General features: G+C 39.0%; 1 protein-coding gene across 1 annotated transcript in view; it reads right to left on the reverse strand.

Annotated features, from left to right (window-relative positions):
- Positions 1-597: 597 nt before the first annotated feature.
- Positions 598-20,730, reverse strand: part of ABI3BP (ABI family member 3 binding protein) — a 177,355-nt gene continuing 157,222 nt past the window's right edge. Inside the window, exons 55-59 of the mRNA XM_026092199.1 lie at positions 10,228-10,307; positions 8,312-8,341; positions 7,120-7,281; positions 2,715-2,828; positions 598-713 (exon numbers count right to left, since the gene is read on the reverse strand). Of these exons, the coding sequence (XP_025947984.1) occupies positions 598-713; positions 2,715-2,828; positions 7,120-7,281; positions 8,312-8,341; positions 10,228-10,307 (502 nt within the window). The remainder of the gene's footprint in view (positions 714-2,714; positions 2,829-7,119; positions 7,282-8,311; positions 8,342-10,227; positions 10,308-20,730) is intronic.

Raw genomic sequence — 20,730 nt, forward strand, 5'->3', positions numbered from 1 at the left:
TTAAAGCTGTACATACAATAAACCTACCTGTGTTTTTGGCAGGAATTGTTTTTATGTCTAAGGAGAAAGCTCTTCATGTTTACTGGTTGCAGGATATTAAAAGATTTGGACTCTTTTTCTATTCTATAATTTATGAATGGGGACAGCTAGCTTACAGCACTTTATATTATAATAAAAAAACAGTGAATATTTAAAACTAATGCACACTGCATTCCATGACTGACTTTGCCATAACTGTGCCTTAAACATTTATTACAACACTGTGATAAATAATATACACACCGTATCTTTTAAAATACCATATAAACCATACCTCAAGAATAGGGAGCCAGCTTCCCTATACATTATCCTACACCATGTCCTTAACCTGTTTTTTTTTAACCTAAAAACAAATTTGTAAAACAGGATAACTACAGTAAGCAGCCTATGATATTACACAATTAATGCAGTATTGTCATTAGATTTGTATAAACCGTTACACATTAGCAAAATTCTTTAACTGACAGGCATACCATAAACATTTTCATCTTTGAGCTTGCTCTGGGCAGATGGAAGGGGTGGATAGTGATGGACCTCTTTACCAAGTTCATGTCAGGTCTACCATTTCCCAGGTATCGATGTTCCACACTCATACCAACGAACATAGTTAATGTGAGTCTCGCCACCTATTTTTCCAAATTTGACGGGTTCTTGGCGAACTGCCCTGAAAAATCCTAGAACAGAGAACAGAGTCTTGTTGCATGAAACTAAGCCAGTACCTTCCTTTCACTTCTGTGACTTTTGTGTGCAATTCAGTGCATGGGTAAACTAGTCACTGAGCCATCTGCCACAAATGAGTTTGCTGCCCTGTTAAGCTAGGACTATACTATGATTAGCACTGTGAAGCAACTGGAATTTGTCCACCAAACTCAAAGGAGAAAAAGGGGGAAGCACTTGGGATCACCGCAGCCCAGAGAGGGATGGCCTGGCTTCTCTGGAGACTTCTGCTCCCAGCGTTCGCATGGTGGCAGTGCTGGCAAGGAGAGCGGCAAACACCCTGTTCCTCTCCTCCTGCCACTGCCTGGGGCCTTCTCTACATACCAGGCTGAAACCTTCACTGGCAGCCTCTGTTCCTCCTTGCAAAGTTGTTATGATTAAATAGTACCAGTGCAGTAGCCTTCAAACTACAGTGAACCTAAACAAAACTTGACAGTTGGGGATATTTCACACGATCTCCCCATCCTCAAGTTAAATATTGTACCTCCTGCTTTAACTCTGTAGAACAATATACATATTTCCAATTCAAACAATTTATGCGATGTTAAAAATTGAAGTGAGCAGTTATCCAACCTGATCTTCTTTGCATTTCAGATGAAACACATACAGTTAATTCTGTTTTGAACAGAACTCAATCACTTGCTACAGCTAGGGAGGAACTAAGCAGCAATGAGCAATTTGTCCATTGTTTTCTCTGATCAGTTAATTTACTAGAAATACAACGTTACAGGTAAGGATTTTTTTTTTTTTCCCCCTTAAAAAAAAAATGAACATGTTGAGATTAAAGTTGCTCATGAATAGTCAGTTAAACCCACTAGGCAAAAACAAACAAATTTGTTTTGCAGTGTTTTGTAAACTTACAGGGTAGACAGCTTTTTATATAAAAGCTTTTTGGTATAAAAATATTAAAAAGCAAATCTGATATGGCTGAGCTGTCTACTGTTGTGGCAGTGCCAAATTGGATTCAGAGAATCCCCTATACAAACAAGGTACCTTTACAAATGGGCAACACGAACTGACAAAGGGAAAGCAAAGCCTTCTTAGAAAAAATAAAAATCCACTTGATCACTTGGCAGATCATTTACTTATTCTGCATTCTGAAAAACTGGTAAAAGATTTAGGCACTTGAATTTAATCTCTTCAACTAAATACACTGTTTTTTGCACAACTCCCACCACACATTTCTGTATTTAAGGTGTTTTATAAATGAAGCATTATGTATGTGAAGGTTTTGTTAACACACTGATACTGTATTGAAAACTATTTTGGTGTTTTTCTTAGTAATATATTCCACTATGAACAAGTGTATCTATATAGCCTATCCTCTTACTCCACAAGAGATAGGACTACATCATACTGATAATGCTTCAAACAAGGCAGTAGTTCAGCTGACACAAGGGTACAATTTTGTTATACTTGAGTCTCAGCAACAAGAGAAAAAATAGCTCAGCAGGTCACAGCTGCTTTCAGGACATCTAGTTCCATGCCCACTTCATGAGACCAGACTGGAATTCTAGACAGCCAGGTTGAATTAGTGTACACAGAATTACTGCAGCATGAATTACATTTTCCAGTAATAAACTTTTTAGTTTCTCATTATCACTAAATAAAGCTGTTTCATGCCCAACTGATGATTTACTGCACTTTAAATCAACCTTGCTAGTTTGAGCATAACACTTCATGCCTCTCTGTAAACTCAAATGCATGGCTGGGTTTAAATATGTAAAACCAACAGTGAATAATCTGTTGGAATGTTTTAAATAGGAGAGAGGGTGTTTACTATCTAACAGAACCTGAATCATAACCTCCTTTTAACATGCTATTGCTCATCTTCAAAACCTTCTTGACTCTTCTCTGCCTCCATTGCCCAGCCCAGCAATGCACCCTGAATCCACTGGCAGGAAAACAACAAGGCAATCAAAGGAATTGCGAAGGTTTGCCACAGAGACAGGAGTTACCATCTTTGACTGGTACATCTTCTTGCTGTCCTGTTCTTCCATCTAAGAATGAGTCTACAAATTGGCAGTGATCTTCTCCATGGCCCCTCTGGTCTCCTATGTTATAAAATTTTCCTGAAAGCAAAGAAGCAGCAGAGTTGGAAATCCATATGAAGTTTAGGGAGGGCTATTTCTGAAAACCACCAGAGCTAATGGTCTGAAAACCACCAAAGCTAATGGTCTTTTCATCTCAGGATCTATAGTTGTAATTCAAGCGTTATGGACATACCCCAAGTACAGTGCTCACAGCAGTAGACAATTGCTGGTACCATCTGCTGGCCAAAATCTAATGCCTGAACACATTTTTTCCTGTCCTTATATTTCATACAGTAAGTGAAATCCTGTTCTGACCTAGAGCCTCATCCTGACTGTAACAAAAAGAAGTAAGTTTTGCTACTGATTTTATTGGAAGGCAGGTTTGATCCCCTGTCAGAAAGTTCAGAGTATCTTCAAAGATGGCTTATATACCATCTCGTAATATGTCTAAGGCCTGCTTTATACAGCACCATCTTTTTACAACATGTGCAAGGGATATCCTTTAGCTAATAAATATATGACCTAGGTACTGTAGCTGCTTATCGAGAGAATAAGGTGTGCCCATGTTTATTTGCAGGATTGCTAACAAACAGGACACTTGACTGCAACTAAGTGGAAGAAAAGGTCTCAAGTGCCACACGCAGTGTGCACTGATGTTGCAGGCTGTCCTTATCCAGTTAATAGACTTACAGCGAGACAATTTCGACAGAGATTTTTACTGATTTGGTTCACAAGACTTTAGTAAAATTCAGTTCAGATGATGGAGGAAAGCATGCAATCTATTCTTCCTCAGCTTTGGCAGGAAACATTTTCAGATAAACTTACTGTTTTTTCTGAACACCCTTCATGGCACTTGCTCTTAATCTGTTCAGCCTCTGGTTATTTGGAGACAAACTAACCAAAGAGATTTAGAGGTAAATCCCTCTCTCCCTAGAATGAGAGATGGAAAATCTTTGCAAAACAAAGTTGCCCCTCATACCTTTTGCTGCTTCCAGTTGTGAAGTTGAAAGAAACAGTGATAGCTTTTAGAAATAGGCTCAGTCCTGAGTCCTCAGGTATAAGCTAAGCAGAAAATCCAGTTACTCATTAGATGTTGGGACTCTGGTAGCCTTGAATCTGTGCCAATCTGGCCATTTGAGAGACGGTGAGGTGGCTTAAAATGCTGCTCTCTGAAGTTCTACTAATAAAGTAGCAGCCTACCAAAAATACATCTTTTTCTTACATTTTTGTAGTCTGCTCAACACTTTACCAAAAAGTCTCACCTCTAGCTGATGGGTCTCTGTGCATGCAGTTCTGCTCTAGCTTTAGAAAATTATTTATTACTGTTTAGTTTTGGCTGTAGGCATATTTTTTTCCATAGGAGAACTGGTCAGAGGGAGTTTCTCTTGGTAAATTTTTGGTCTGAAATTAAGAACATTCAGGCTGCCCAAAACTGCATGTTTTTTTTTTTCCATGGCTGTTGAAGGTCACACTTAAAAATTATTTTTTTCCTCCCCTCAATAAATACTTTTTTTTGGTGGCCTGATCGTCTGGAATGCTTACAGTGACTGCTCTGGAGGACTGTTAAATGAGGTCAGCAGTAGATGCTGGTTTATAGAACAGTACTGGCATGTGTAACATCAATCAGCTTTTCTTCACTAGAGGCAGAATAAAAAAGACATTCATATGGCTAACAAAAGAACAGTAACTTTCAGATATACAAATACTCTTCTGGACCATGACATAAAATATGCATAATTCAAGCACTTGCTATACATAAATTAGCAGTGTTCTCAGTGAATATCTACTACATTCTCACTGTCCAATTACTTCCATAATAAGGAACATCATACCTGAAAAACTTCTAGGTACTGAATGACTAGATTCACCTTTCTCTTCTGTGAATAGTAATTCTAGCATAAATGTAATACTTCTTTTTTTTTTTTTAAATGAGGGAACATTTAACAGTGTTCCCTCATTATGAATGGTCTTAAGCAAATCAGATGCAGTTTTACACACTGTGAGTTCTGCAACAACAGCAGTGTAAATATATGCTAAAAAACAGCCTAGAAAGATATACAATACAATATTATACAATAGTGCATGTACGATGCACCCAAATTTCAAGTTCATTATCCTGCTTAACCAGAAAAGGTTCAGAAGATATTTTTAGTGCAACGTGGAACTCAGACCCCAGCGTAGCCTGTCACTGTCGGCCACTGCCCAGCTGGCCAGGCTGGGCAGAGATACCTCCACTGGCCTCAGGGGCACGATGAGGCAGCATGTGACAGTGAAACACGTCAGAACAAAAGCTTGGCTTCAAACCGGAAACTTTCCCACTCTAATAGAGAGGCCCGTGCCATGTCAGTCTCACTTACCAAAGAGTGGTGAAAAACACAGAACGGCTTTACATTTACATAAACATTTAAACTCCTTCAAATATTGTGACAACTGGCCTGCACTGGTTTCAGCAGTTCAAGTGCAAGAACCAGGCTTAGCAAATGAAATGAATACAATGTGGCTACCATCATTCCTCCCCAGCCAAGTTAAATCTCCAGTCTTCCAGCAAGAACAAAAACAATCTAATGAAAATAGGAAAATGGGCTGCTGATATATTAAACTTTTATTCTAAGATTGAAGTAGCTTTCAGTGTGGTGTTAATTCACTTGATTTAGGGCTAAGGTCTAGTCCTACTAGATTAGCACTGCTATTTCCTCTACTGGCTAGTTTTGTGATATGCTATGCCTCATTGCCAGTTTTTGTTATTTGATCGCAGCTGGTTAGTACAGCAATGGGTGAATGAATGATACCTCTGTTCAAAACAGTCTCTCTTATTCACAGATTTGCCAAGATATTATTTACGATGAGGTATTGCACTTACTATTAACGACAGGGCTTTCCTTCACTGTCTGCTCATGGGGGAATGGTGGCGGGTGCAAGGCCAGGCAACTGATGGTTATATTGGCACGAGCTGCCCTACGCTCTCTGCTCTTTTTTTTCATCCCTGTTCCCACACACAGAGACTGCTGAGCCCTGCTCCTGCGAGGGGCTGAGCTCTGAAATGGGGCAGCTTTGGGTTATAAATTTGATTCTTTCAACTACTGTTTCTATTCGATTCAATCTGATGTGAAGAATGTAACTGCCCAACTTGCACTCAGAGACATTTCCCATACACAGATCTGCTTTACTCTCTGCAGTCTGGATGCTATACTAACACCAGTTGTCAATACAGCTCAGGTAAAAGCCAGGAGCTTCGGGCAGATTATAAACTAAAATATTTCTAAAGACAGCTTGTACAATCCACATGAGATACAAAAGTCTGTTTAAATATCAGTTAACTGAAAAATACTTTTTATAAGCTGTTTCCCCAGCTTACACGCAACGTGGGTCACTTGAGTCAAGTATGCAGCCAGGTGACAAAGCCAGGGATGTCTGCCTGCCCTAGTCACAACCCCCATAAAGCTCAGTCACTCTCAGAAGTGCCACAGGGGATCTGAAGCGAGGAAGGCAGATTCCCCCAAACTGCAGTGCCCAAACTTGTCAGTAAATACACGAGAAGGCAACACCAAAGCTCTGTAACAGCTGTATATGAACCTACACATGGATATACCCAACTTCTAGAAAGAGCAGGATCAACTCATTCTCAGTAGCCAGCAAAAAGAACAGAGATCAGCTTTAAATACGTCACTTTTTAGTGACCTTAAGACACTGAACAAAATTTGAGAAACTAAGGCTGGGATGTTGCTGTTAGTAATAAACCCTTAAAAAAAAAAAAAAAAAAGGAGGAAAAAAAAAGAGATGGTAAACACAAATGGGTAAAGTGAAAAAAAAAGTAAAATCAGGTGAGTAAAACCTGTTGATTAGAGCAGAAGCCATATATTTAATATATATTAAAATAAGGCCCACCATAATGAATTAACCAGATGTCTACCAAATGGGGTGGGAATGACTGAGCTCTAATCATGGGCTAAAATTAGGTCCTAACCCTGCATTAAGAACTATCCCGGGCCACTTTCTAAATGCAAGATTGGCACCTTTACAACATAAGCTATTCCCTGGCAGAGATCTGGTCTTTATAAGTATTCTGTATGATCCCCAGGATACTAACGGGTGCTGTAAAACAGATGATGACCATGGAGGAGTAACTCGTGCGTCTTGGAAAATCTGGTATCAACCACATCCGTGATTACTGAGCACAGGCAGATTAATATTTATAATTAACCTTTCTATGGAATAGATTAAACATACCTGATCACATTTCAGCAGAGCCAATCTTGTTAAACTTGTTAGTTCTGAACCCATATCTTGAGGGGTGGATAATGTGGACAACATTGACTTGAATGTCTCTTACCTGTAAGCGAGTCGCTGAGGTATATCTTATATCTCAAAGAATTACACAGCTGCACACCGACAAACTTCTTATACCAAGTCCTCTTTACGTATTGTTTCCCTTTGCATTCTGAATAGGTGTCAGAATTGAATGGGATTTCAGTCCAGATAGCATCCTTTCCCACTGCAGGAGAGGAAGAGGGAGGCTTAAGCATGATATGGCATATGGAATGATGTATGACAAATATACTCAAATAAACAGAATTAAAACCTTGATGGAGCAGAATGTACCTTGGAGTATACTAATAGCGCTAGTCACTTGCATTTTGAGCATGAAAGCTATTTTAGGGAAGCACCAAAATGTGCAGATAAGACTGATGCAGTGAAGAGCTTCTGCTGTCTGTGTCAGTGGTGTCAGTTTGGAATAAGTGCACTCTAGGATGCATTGCCTTGGTAGGGGGCAAAGTCTGTGTGTTTGGCAAAACTCTTATTTACAAATTGTGAGATACAGGCACTGCTTTTCAGAGGATTCAAGCCAGGAAAGACAACTCACAGCAAACAGTATGTGATAACAAACAGATAAACAAACAAAAAGTTCAAGTGTCATGAATTACATGGAAAGAAAAGATACCTTAGTGTTTGCCAAAGTGATATCCATTACAAATGCAAAAAGCAGCCCAATTCTCTTGAATGGATCTCAGCTGTTCTTCAAAAGATCAATCCACCTCCCACCAAACACAGCAAGAGTCTTAAAAGGGGCCTAAAGCAGAGCTGGATCAACCCTTCAGAAGCAGACAATTTTTGGAAAGCACAATGGCAGATAAATAGTAACCTCTGAATTGTGCTCTGTTAACTCGCCCACTAAAGTGCAAAGCAGCTTATTCATTTTACAGAGCTTTCTTCTCATTTAACGACCAGGCTGAGACACCACGAGGCTGCCCTTTTCTCATCTGTGTACCTTGGTGTGAAGCCATCCTAGCTGCCACTTGAGCACCACATCATGTTGACTGTGTTCTGCTCAGGTAAACATTTAGCCTGGCATGAATTTCTTACGATATAGGTGGAAGGAGTGAAATCATGTGTGAATACTGTTCTATTCCAGAGCTCATTTAACTGGCACAGTACAGCAATTTCCCCCCCCAATAAAATTATGCTATCTCACTTCTGAAAAAAGTCCTGATCAGAATACACCACCCTATACATAAAAAGCTTACTTGAAATTGGCTCGTTCACTCTTGGGTCCGCTGGGGAAAGAAAACAAACATTCAATCAGACACTGTAAATTGAACTTTCCTGATATTTCAGTGGAAAAGCATTAGTATGCTTTTCTTAGTATGATTTTCTGTAGTTGATATAAGCTCTAATCTGCAAAACAAAGAGTTTTGGAAGCAAAGTTCACTAAATTTTTTGTATTAATTTAAAGAAATAAATTTCCTGTGTCATCGTGTTAAACCAGTGCATCACTGAGCTTTTAAAAATGTTACTTATGGGACAATACCACTCAAACTGGGTTTTAGTAAAATCAAGAGCATAAAAACTGCTACCAGTAAAAAAACAGTTCTACAGCCTTTTTTTTCGGATTTCAATTTTAAAACTTAAATAATAAAAAGGACTCCTCTGTAATACTTGCAGCACAAAACTTTGCTATGAAAGCCCTGAAGTGAGAAATGGATGTGTACCATTAAGAAAAAGCAAAACTGACTGCTTAATTTGTCCAAACTAAACAGCAGACAGAAAGTAAACTGTGTCATTCATGAAAACTGCATTCGGCATAAACATTTTTTCAGTTTTAACAATCTAGGGTTACAAAGAATGTATTCACAGTTTTAAAATATGCAAGGCATAGTCTGAGCTCCTCCCTGGCTAATTCCTTGCTCAGCCAAAACTCTGATTCATTCGTGACTGAACACTATGTAAGGACTATTACCATACCTGGCTCAAAGTGCAGCCTGAGAACGTCCCTTTAAAGAGGCTAAATCCATAGTGTGTTTTATACGGTCCTGGAGTACTATAAAGCAATAACCAGATCTACACAAAAAAAATAAATGTCCTGCTTGTACAAAGTCAACAACTCTACAGTCAACCTCCCTGGACGCTGGAATATGGGAAGCAAAGGCATGCTCTGATTCTCACCTCTGAGTCAAGTACGACTTGGGAACCAACCAATGATCAAAACAGGCTTGTATATTCCTCTCTAAGTGTTTCACAAGAGAGTAAATACGATGAAAGAGGGCATACTGGGACTTCAGCATTTCCAAACTGCTATTTCTCAATCCTTCATTTCAGTCAAACAACACACTCATTACACAGCAGTCATTTTGAAAAGGCAGAAGTGCATATAAACATGTCAGCCCAAAGAACAACTGTATGGTCCTCAGAACTTTCCCAGGCTATTGCAGATGAGTTTCACAGATACAGAAATGCCAGGAATACTAATCTTAAATGACTGAGCCTTCTTTAAGTGTAAAGTTAGGTTCTTCAGATTGAATACTAGACACTTGATCTCTCTGTGCTCCGGCTTTTTATTTTCTCCTGCAGTCTGGCCAGTTTATATCCTCTCACAAAAGACCCCTGATCTCAGACTCATCTCCCAGGCATTGCCATAACACGCTCAATAGTAAAAAGCCAGTCTGGAAATAGTACAAAACAAAACAAAACATGCTCAATGAAGCAAGGGAGCCCAAGTATGCTAAGTACTAAGGTCTCACTGCTTTCATAGATCCCAGACAAATGGATTAAGAGTAGTGCACAAAAACGGATACAACAGACACAACTGTAACAAAAAAATCAGTTTACAGATGATGTTAGTCGCCTAAAAAAATGTGAACAAAACTTTTTACTACATGGACCAGTAAGTCAGTCAAATGTAAACCATATTCACCTCCTCTCCAGAAATGCTACTCTTCATTTTGCATAATAAAACCTCTATAGAAACTGAGCGTTTTTTAACACGTAGCAAACCAGTGTCACAGACAAATTCTTTGAACCTGGTTTTAGGATCCAACCCATAGGACCACGTTGTCTGTTTAATTTGAAGATACTAAACATTAGTTCCCTAGTGGCTGAGCACAACACCAATGATTTCTAAACAGCCACTGTAAATGACAGACAGACCTTTGGAAGTTCTTACCTGATTCAGTACTGAATGCCACAACATTGCTGCTTGGACCTTCACCAAGAGGGTTTCTGGGTTTCACATGGAATTCATAACTGAGGAGTAAAAAACAGGATATGAAAATTTTGCAAACTAAGCATTCTTTTAGGGTCTGGAGCAAGCAAATTGCCAGCACACACTCTGGTGCTACTGGCCTCTTAGAAAAGAGCCAAAAGGCCTTGTTTGTTACTCTGAAAACACTATGACATTCTTTTTCCTAATTGTATAAAGCCTCTCTGAACAAGTAATTTCTCATTCATTTTGACAATTCTTTGCACACATGCTATTAATGTTTGTTTTAATGCACCACTGGTTTAATTCCGTCTTCTCTCACACACAATTCAGTTCTGGCAAAGGGAGCAGTTCACATCAGAAGCAATCTGATAAGGAGAGACTGAGTAAAGCACAGTGCTATTTACTTGCAAATTTTTCATTCACAAGAACACAAACCTCCAATTCAGTTCTTCTCAGACTCACCAACAGTGACAGGCAGGGTCAGTGCCTAAATGCAAAGCATGTCTTCTGCGACCGGTGTTCAGCCAAGGCAAAGATTCAATTACCTGAATATACACTAATGTTAAATACACAAAGTAATAAAAAGATATTGGGCAGTTTCATACTTTTTTCATAGTAATATCGTGCAGCGCCAGTCTATACTTCAGTAACTCATGACCTCTTTTCATCATGACTTTGCTGGAAACTGCATTTTTTCCTCTACTCAGCCCTGGTGAGGCCACAACTGGAGCACTGTGTCAAGAGAGACATGGAGCTACTGGAGCAAGTCCAGCAGAGGGCTACTAAGATGATTAGGGGACTGGAGCAGCTCTCATATGAGGAAAGGCTGAGAGAGCTGGGCCTGTTTAGCCTGGAGAAGAGAAGGCTGAGAGGAGATCTTATCAATGTGTACAAGTATCTGAAGGCAGGGTGTCAAGAGGATGGGGCCAGACTCTTCTCAGTGGTGCCCAGCAACAGGACGCAAGGCAACGGGCACAAACTGAAACACAGACACTTCCATCTGAACATGAGGAAAAACTTCTTCACTATGAGAGTGACTGAGCACTGGAACAGGTTGCCCAGAGAGGTTGTGGAGTCTCCATCTGTAAAGACACTCAAAAGCCGTCTGGACACAATCCTGGCAACTTGCTGTAGGTGACCCTGCTTGAGCAGGGGGGTTGGACTAGGTGATCTCCAGAGGTCCCTTCCAACCCCAACTGTTCTGTGATTCTGTGGGAACAGAACTAAATCCTAAGAAAATGGAACAAGACTGGGAAAAAAAAAAAATCCAAGCCAGATGCCTCTGCTCAAGCTTCTCCTACTCCTCGATACTTGTTTAACTTTGATGGACAGGCAAGACAAGGTTGTTTCTAACTCCACAGCTCAGCTAAAATTTAGGCAGTGTTCACAGTTAAATGCTCTAGGTAAATACCTACTGAAAGATAGTCGCAAACCTAAAAATGTAACAAAAAAAGAAATGAGATGGATGAAGTAGGAGAGTTACGAGGAGGAGATGGGACTTGGCTAAGATCTTACGTGAATGGCAGAACTAGGAGCAGACTCAGTTTTCTGCCTCCCAGCACCCGCTATCTCAGTGAGCAGCTTCTCAGCTTTTCTGGCTCCAGGCTGGCAGCCCTTAAGAGTTACTCCCTGCACCATGACAGCTCACAGTTTCTCACCCACTGCCTCTGCATGTCCTCCCTGCCAAAGCACCCCAACAAGTAGTAGCATGTGCACCCCCTGTCAACAGCACCCTCTCCATACCTTACCCATGAGTTGTGAGCAATAAACTGTCCCATGCATGCCAGCTACATGGCATAAAAAAGATGAAGATTTTTTCATATGCTCTGGGCACATGAGTAGTGAATCTCTCTTAACATAGCATGTTTTTTCATCAGCTAGACAGATCTATAGAATATGAATCAAAATGGCTATAGGTTTAGAAAATAAGACCTAACTTAGACACTATACAGAATGAACTGAAAATCCCAAAAGTGGGTAATTAAACATCCAGCTCTTGACTCATGAAGGATTACTTATTAGTGATAACTCAGTAGGTCATGAATGTACCATAGCTGAGATTCCTTCCAAACAGCAATTTTCTGAAGAAAAAACATACCACTCTTTGCATGCTTGGAAATTTGTAAACTCCTCTTGCAAGTCCCTACACGAGACAGAATAATTTAATCCAAACTGTGGATTGCTGCTCATTGTTTCTTGGTTCCTGCAAAACCTGAACAGCCTCAGTGGACTCCTCATCGTGCAGCATCAAGTGACTGTTCTCCATCCAGAGCATTCTTAAGACAATTTTTAACTTCAAAACTGCTTACACAAGCAATTGCCTTAAAAAAGAAAAGAAAACCCTAGAAATTATGGGAAATACTTATTATAAACATTGGTATGCTGAACAGATATATTGTGGATAAACCATGGACATTTCTAAGTGAAACACCAGTTTGTTTGGTCTTTAAAAAGTCTATTTGGAGTAATCTTAACATTCATTCAAAATTGCTGCAAGACTGTTTTGAGCCACTCATATTACATTATTGCAGGAGACATTAAATAAATGAAGTAATTAATAAATTCTAGAACACAAAATCTTTGTCATAATCAACTTCAAATTATTTAAATACATGTTTTTAAAAAAATGGACCCAATCAGTTTTCTTTTTTTCTATATTCACATTTGGCATGTGGTACAGTAAGAAGTATTCACATCTAGCAAGAAAGACAAAATCGCTATTATCCAGTAAGCTGTAACACAGCAGTTGAACATTCTTTCTGCATAATCACTGATGTGTAAATGAAGATTCAAGAATACATTGGGTATTTTGAAGGAATAGCTGGGAGATGCACCATTTTGGACAATGTACAAATTAATACATGCCTAGAGATAAAAGACTCCAAAGAAACTCTCTTGCTTCCTTCACAGCAGGAACACTTTATTTAGAACTATCATCATTTTGATAACTGACAGCTCAATATAGCATGTTCTTTTGCTTTACTAGGAATTTTTGGTCTAATCTTCTTGGTAATAATAGTCTGTTTACGTGACTTTATGTGAAATTAAAAGAGAAATTTGAAGAGCACTGTCTAGGATTTCTGATCTAGAAATTTTTGACTCCAGTGTTGGCTACAAGGAAAGGGCAAAAACAGAGCAGGTGAAGTGCTTTTGTGGAAGTGGGTAGCTGCAGGGAGTCAGAAGGCAATGACCCAGGCATGTGTGAGTAGAGAAGATAAAGATCTGTCACCATATCTGGATCTTACTCGAATATGTAAGGATTTTTGCAAGCTGAATTTACACACCTCTGTCAGCCAGAAAATCACAAGCTGGACAAGACAGTAGAGGGTTTTGAACAAAATTTAAAAAGTTTTGCTTATTTTTGTACAATTACATTGTCCTTGAGAGGTGGTATGTACTACTATGAGTTGCACCAGGCAACATACAGTAAGAAACAGTCCTTTTCCCCCAAAATCTTAAATCTATGATTTTGGACCCATCAATTCTCTAATTTCATAAATGACCAAACAAGAAATGAAGGCTAAATATTTTCCAAGCAGCGTTCTTCAAACTGTGGTCTAGGGACCACTATGGTCTCTGCAAGAGATCAAACTGCAGTTGGCAAAATTTAAATAAATGTCTAAAACCTGTGCATGCAGGTTTCAGCCCGTGTAAACACATAAACAAAACTGGAGAAAAGTAATAAAGGAGAGTTCAAAGTTTAGCTTAATGGATGGTCCACAGATATTTTTTTAAAGACAATTAGGAGAGCTTCCTACTAATAACATTAAAAAGCAAGTTTTTTCAATTAAAACATAGGCAATTTCCCAGCTTTGTGGTAGATGTTTTCACAGGTACCAAAACATTGCAGGCTCCTTTCCTCTGCCAGATTCAAACCAGAAACAACAGCAGTGGCTGCAACAGCACAAGAACAAGTAGGAACCACTTTTGGAGACAAACAAAAGTAACTAGTTGACTGAAAATTGGAAGGGAGAGAAAGGAAAAGTTAGACTGAGGTTATGGTGTGATAGAGTTTACAGATCTAACTGAATATTAAAGCCATGGTGTGGCTTTCTTCACAGAAAACCATATAAAGCCTCCCTTTTAATATGTCAGCTGGAAGAGCTGAAAAACAAAAATAAAATAGGGGGAAAAAAAGATGAAATACTTGCTGCAATCTTATCCGCTTCAACACAAGCCACAAGGGAGGGAAAAAACTGCTCTATGTAGGGCAGTTACTAAAAGGAAATAGAAAAGCTACATAATGATTATCCCATGTCTACCTCTTAGCCAGACTTGACATTCATGAGAAACTGCACTATTCACGAGAAACTCCAGTCTATATTCCACCTTTATATATATGCACCTAAGATGCCAGGAACTCTGCTACCCAATATATGCAGCAAGCTAACATCTCTCACACCTCTGACCTCTCTAAGAATGTCATTCTACAAACTTGGGAGAGATCAGACCTCCCAAATCCTCTTGAACAGCATAAGACACTGAAAGTCCTTGAGCAGATTAAATGGACTTGTCTCATAGTAATTACTGTGCAGAACAGATTTTTCCACCATAGAAAATCAGTATTCCACATGGAACTTTGGCAGATGTAGCAGTGCCTTCATTTTTTCAAATCATGCAAAAGGAGAAAATGTAAGAATTCAGAACTGAAAATAGGTGAAGAGAGATTTTCATCATATTACTGAGGACTGGAACAGCTTAATACAGTCCTGTGACTTCAGGTTAATTGCTGGGGAGATGCTGGTGGCTAGAAGACCATCAGGCAGGACTGTCTCTATTGAGTTTCTCTGCACAGAGTGTGCTTGAATAGCAGTGTGACCACAACTAGCAAAGAAAACTAGGTTTAACAGAAGGGAACATTTTCCTCAAAAGATAATGATGGGCTTGTCTGGAGGGCCTTTCTCCTCATCAGATTCAAAGAAGGGCCAAGGGAAATGGGAACTGCTTACCCATGAACCCTGACTTTAACAGCAATGTCATACATATTTTGTAATAAAGAGTGCACGAGAAAGCAGTACTACTTCTGTAATCTTTGCCTTCCTATCTTAATAGCACTGCCACTGTCACTGTAGTTTTGATCTCTTGACCCTTGTTGTTAACAGAAGCTAAGCTCTTTGAGACAGATTTTTTCTTGTGTGCAGATAGCACATTTTGGGTGCTAAATGCAATATTAGACAATACTAACTAAGCAATAGTAGATAATGGTAATAATAGCATAAGCAGATAATTATGAATTTATGTCTATAACTCTACTGAAAGCTTCTAGCAACATTAAACACTAAAGGTATGAAGACTTACTTGCTATGACCTTTGCATAAAATAACAGCAACATTCGTTTTTTGTTTCATAACTTTTGTAAGACACATGAAAAAACTTTTGAAGGAAACCATCTATCACAAATTATAAAAACAGTTTGGTAAATGCATATATCCTACACATTTCACCTTTACTTTACAGGGTATTTTTATTACATTTCCTGTTATTTATATTCCTCAAGAGAAATCACGGCTGAAAATTACTTTGCCGTGGGACACAATCTAATCCAAAAGAGACCGCTCAAAATATACTTGAAAAGGAGAAAAGTGTAGTTGAAATCACCAAACTACTTAACCAGGCAAAGCATCAGAACCTAAAAGGAAATTTTAAAAGCATAGGCTTTTTGTTTACTATTAATATTTTTTCTTACAAAAAGTCTTTACCAGCAGGCTGGTGGGACACATCCCCTATTTTAAGGGCTACCTCAATTGACCCAAAGCTATTTGGCACATCTCTGACTAACACAGCAGAACTGCATTCTTAATATTTTCCTTTATTACCTTCCAATTACTGCCAACACAAACATGCATGAGAACTGTGTTTAGCCATATTCAGACTCTTTTTTGAAGGCTTGTATAGAAACTAGTGTTGCAAAGTTTCCTGGCCACTAGTGATATGGTCTCTGAACTTAATTGCCCTTAAACAAACCACCAGAACGAAAGAGAACATCTACACCTAATTAAAAAATAAATACATTTCTAGATAGGGCAGGGATACAGAAATAAGAACTACATTTTTCTGCAGAGGAGCCATCAGAAACACTCGACAAAGTCAAAATGATACTGTATCAGATGACTGGAAGTCTTAATGTTTTTCAGTTTTGTGGAGTCAGAAAACCCCCAGACTAATAAAATATTCTAAAATTTCTTTGGAAACAGGGGAAAATAGAATTGGACGCAAAGGAAAAAAAAAAGGATCATCTTCATTTAATACGGTAGGCTAGGAGAGGCCCATGAAAAAACCGTAGTGCAGTGAAACTGATTTTAATGAAGGACAAGATGCACACCATCATTACTGTATAGGAGACAGAATGAAGAAAATCACAGCAAGCCCATTTCAATGTCAGACCTTCCAAGGTGTATTGTAAACAACAACCTCAGGAAGAGAAATATTGGAAATTATGAATAATGATCTGACGTTATCCTTGAAAGATTCACACATGGAAAATTCTGCTTGACTAGTATGATAGGAGAAGTTACTGAAACATTTTCTTGTTTAAGTGTAGTTTTCAATGCAAAACTAAGAATAGACAAGAGCCCAAAGAATGGAGTCCTGGGTGTTCCAATGAACCTGGCAGAGGCAGATTCGAAAAGAAACTCAAAAAACAAGAGAGCGGTATGACAAGTTAAATGGAATACTACAGGTCTCACTGCTCAGACAACTGCTTGGAAGCTGCACTGTAATTGCTTTGATCAAAACAATCATTCTTGCAGTTTGGCTTTGATTATTTTCCAGGCGCAATAAATGGTGTGCTTTTCAAACAGGTATAGAAAAAAATTCTAGATCCAGAGTATCTGGACCCAGATAGTAACTTACTACCAGTAACAGCAGCAGTTTCAAGAACTTTGACTAACCAAATAATGGATCTGTACTTTCCAGGTTACTTTAACTATCACAAACTTTCTAGGACGTGATGGTGAAATACTGCAAGCATCATGTTTGACAATTTTCCAAGTGAAAAAGAAGCCAAGGCACTCACCCTGTAAGGACAAATTCTTTAAATAAACACAACATGTCAATTGTCAGGCATGTGTTACTATAGGAGAATGGAGCAGATGCAACGTGCCTGCTGCTTGGGCAAAAGACACAGGGGTCTTAGCGATTCAATAAATTGTACGGGAACCCTTAGAACTTTTTTTTAGCAAGCAGTTGTGTTGAAAAGCAGCTGATTGTGCCCCTCATTTATTTAAAGGGAGCACCTCCTCACAATCAGACAGATTTTCAAATCATTATTTTACTTTCATCTCAGAGTCTGGATGCCTTGCAAATCACTTCAAGTCATCATGAACACATAAAGCTGACATACGTATTACAAGGCAAATAAGAGAAGCCGTTGTTTGACTGAACTCCTGGCACCAACAGTTGGGGGAAACAAGTGAATACAAGCTGTAGGTCATGAACTAATTTACTGTAAAAAAAAAAAAAAAAAAAAAAAAAAANAAAGGTAAACACAGAGTCTTCCACAAGCTGTGAAGAAGGCCAAATTGCCCAGTTCTGAGCAGTTCAACACAGCACCCATGCTTACAGTTTCTTTCTTTTACTGCCAAAATCTGGAATGAAACACTCTTCCCATCCCTGCCAACCAAGTCTTTAGTCTTTCCTGATCAAATACCTCTTAAAAATGCACTTCTGTCATGATCCTCACAGGCATTAATCCAGATCAAACTGAAAATTCCTCTTAAACAACGTTCTCCCTGTACTAAGCTTCCCGATAATTTATTATTTATTTGCACTATACCAACATGCAAAGAACCTCTCCGGAGTGTGACAAGGGTTTATTTTGCCAAGCACTGCATGAAAATAAAATACAAATCTGCTTCTGCTCTAAGGACTTTGCATATGCTAAACAGAAAGGTCCAAGCACTTTCTTACCCACTCTCCCACTGACCAGTTATCTAACCTCTCATTTCTCTATACTTACATCTCCTGACTTCTAATCCAAAGCCCAATTCAGCAAACTGCATTATATCCTACCCTTCTCTCTCTCCTAGGATCTTTCATACAAAAATTGTCTTTATTTTGAAAATGCTTAGGCATTTTGACAAGTTATTGTAACTTGTTATGAAGCATCTTTTTCTAGAGAATGATTATTCTAAAGCAATATTTCTTTTCTGTTCAGTAACAGACGATGATAAGAAAGGCTCCATTTCAAGGAGTAAGGCAACTGTTTTATTACTAAAGTACTAATTCATATCAAGCAGTATACAGGATTACATGCATGTTGAGTCTGCCGTTCTGTTACATCTCATACTGAAGTACATTGTAACAGTTAAAAAGGCTGCAAAAGATCTCAAACAAAAGATTTTACATAAGCTGCCATAATAATACACAACTTTATTTGTTTATAAGTAACTCTCACAAGTTGCTGTATGCCTATGAAAGTTCATTTTCATTTCCACATTAACATGGAGAATCTTGATTTAAATCTTGCAGGAGTATGTCAAGACCAAATACTTGATAATTGTACTGCAAATCAGAACATGTTTTCTTTTTCAGCCAATATATATATTTTTGGATTTAGTCACTTTGCAGACAAGCTAAATGGACACACAGAATACTACATGATAATCCTACGTTTCAGAGAAATTTGTATCCCATTTAACTTCCCTTTTTGTACTGACAATTGCAGTCACACATGCAATTTTTCATGAGACACACTCTACCTCTCATTGAGACTATGCCTCCTGAACACAGTCCAAATTTCTTAGATCTTCAAAGTCTGGCCCTTAGCTCCTAACCTTTAAAAGCTACCTTGTCAAAAGGTCAGCCCAAAGGAAAAAGGGTGTCTGGCTTACTGCATAGCTTTTCAGAGATGTAGCAATATGATCTATTTCGAAGAACTTAAAACATAAAAGCAAACAAACAGCATGACCTGGCAGGCTAAGATGCACCCTGCTTCTCCCTTCTGCTTCTTCTGCCCCTTTCACACTGAAGAGTTGTCTGTCTTGCTTCATCCCTGTAGAATCTGGGCAAATAACTCTAACTTCTGGGCTAGGCACTAACATAGCTCATCTGATTTACCTCAACAGGACAAAAAACCTTGGACAATGGGGCTGCAGATGACCTTTGTCATGTACTGTTCCCCAAGACTATACATCTGGAGAAGTACAGGCTTGAACTGTCTTGCTGCTGTAGGATTGTTCTGCTTTAAATTTACCCATGGAGACTGAAATACCACATTCATAATCATTTTTACTCCTTTTATGAAGTCTTTGCTCAGATCTGTCCAGTTTAGATCTGTCGTGAACTATCTTCAGCTCTGGATGCACTGAAACTTCAGAGCAGCACATGGGATTTGCATGGGATCACTGATAGCTTCAGTAAAAGCTGGAAAAAATAGTCTCGAATTCAGCTTGTCAGCTTCTCTGAAGTGTTTTAGGGCCAAGAGGTTCCTCCCCAGCTAATCCACCTTTGTGACTGAGCCTCTCTCTTTCCATATACTTGATGGTACTTCTGTAAATGTTGGTCCTGTTCAAGAGGGATTTCTTTTTTTCTTCCAAGTTTCTTTTCCAGCTCCACCTCCTCTACAGCCCTTTCCTTTAAGGCCAGTTATGGAAACTGCTTCTCAGTTTTAATGTATTACTTCATGAATTTGCAGACATTTCAGGGACTCTTAATAAATTAACCGAGCTGCATTTCATTGTCTCTCTTCCTCTTATTTTCAGTCAACTGTGTCTACAGGTCCATTTTTCTTCTGGTGAGCAATTAGCTCCTGATGATAGAGAGGAGACCTTTACTATCGATGTATGCCTTCCATCACAACACTGACACTGTGTGATGCCAGCTGTCTTCACTTTCTTCTTTTCCTTGAATTTAGTACTCCAAAAAGCGTGGATTCAAACAGTAACAATTTCTTGTGCTTCTGCCAAAGCTCTCAAGAAGTCCCAGAAATTAGGAAATCCACATTTGGGAATGGAAGTTTAATCAAACACAGTCACTCTGAGAAGGACTCTACATCCTCTACATCCTGTGCAATCCAAGGAACATGCACAGCTGCAATTTGTACTCATCAGATGTTTTCAGTTTGGAGTTGATGACCTCCTGAATCTAACAAGACTTTTTGTCTTTCCCTTGGGGCAAGGGGAGGGTTGTTAAAACCACCACCCCCTCAGGGAAAAAGTTATCCCTTCAAGAGTTATATCCTAAGTCAGCCTCTTTCAGAGTCAGCTCTGATCTCAAATCTAGTTTGTTGTAACAAAATTCACACTCCAGAAGACAGCTTTTCTCCAGTCTTTGGTCTGCTCTTGTCCACCAAAACCCCAAATCCTCTCATAGAATGGGCAGAATCGTTCCAAATTAAAGTTACAAAACATCTTACTGCTTCTGCATAGCTACTGCTTGCCTTATGTCCTTTCCAATGGTTCCTGCTGGGTCTCCTTGCCTCCATCTTGCTTCCTTTCTGAGCTAACAGGAGTGTAAAAATGCCTC

The sequence above is a fragment of the Apteryx rowi genome, unplaced genomic scaffold (genome assembly GCF_003343035.1).
Source record: "Apteryx rowi isolate R43461 unplaced genomic scaffold, aptRow1 scaffold_946, whole genome shotgun sequence".
Lineage (NCBI taxonomy): Eukaryota > Metazoa > Chordata > Aves > Apterygiformes > Apterygidae > Apteryx > Apteryx rowi.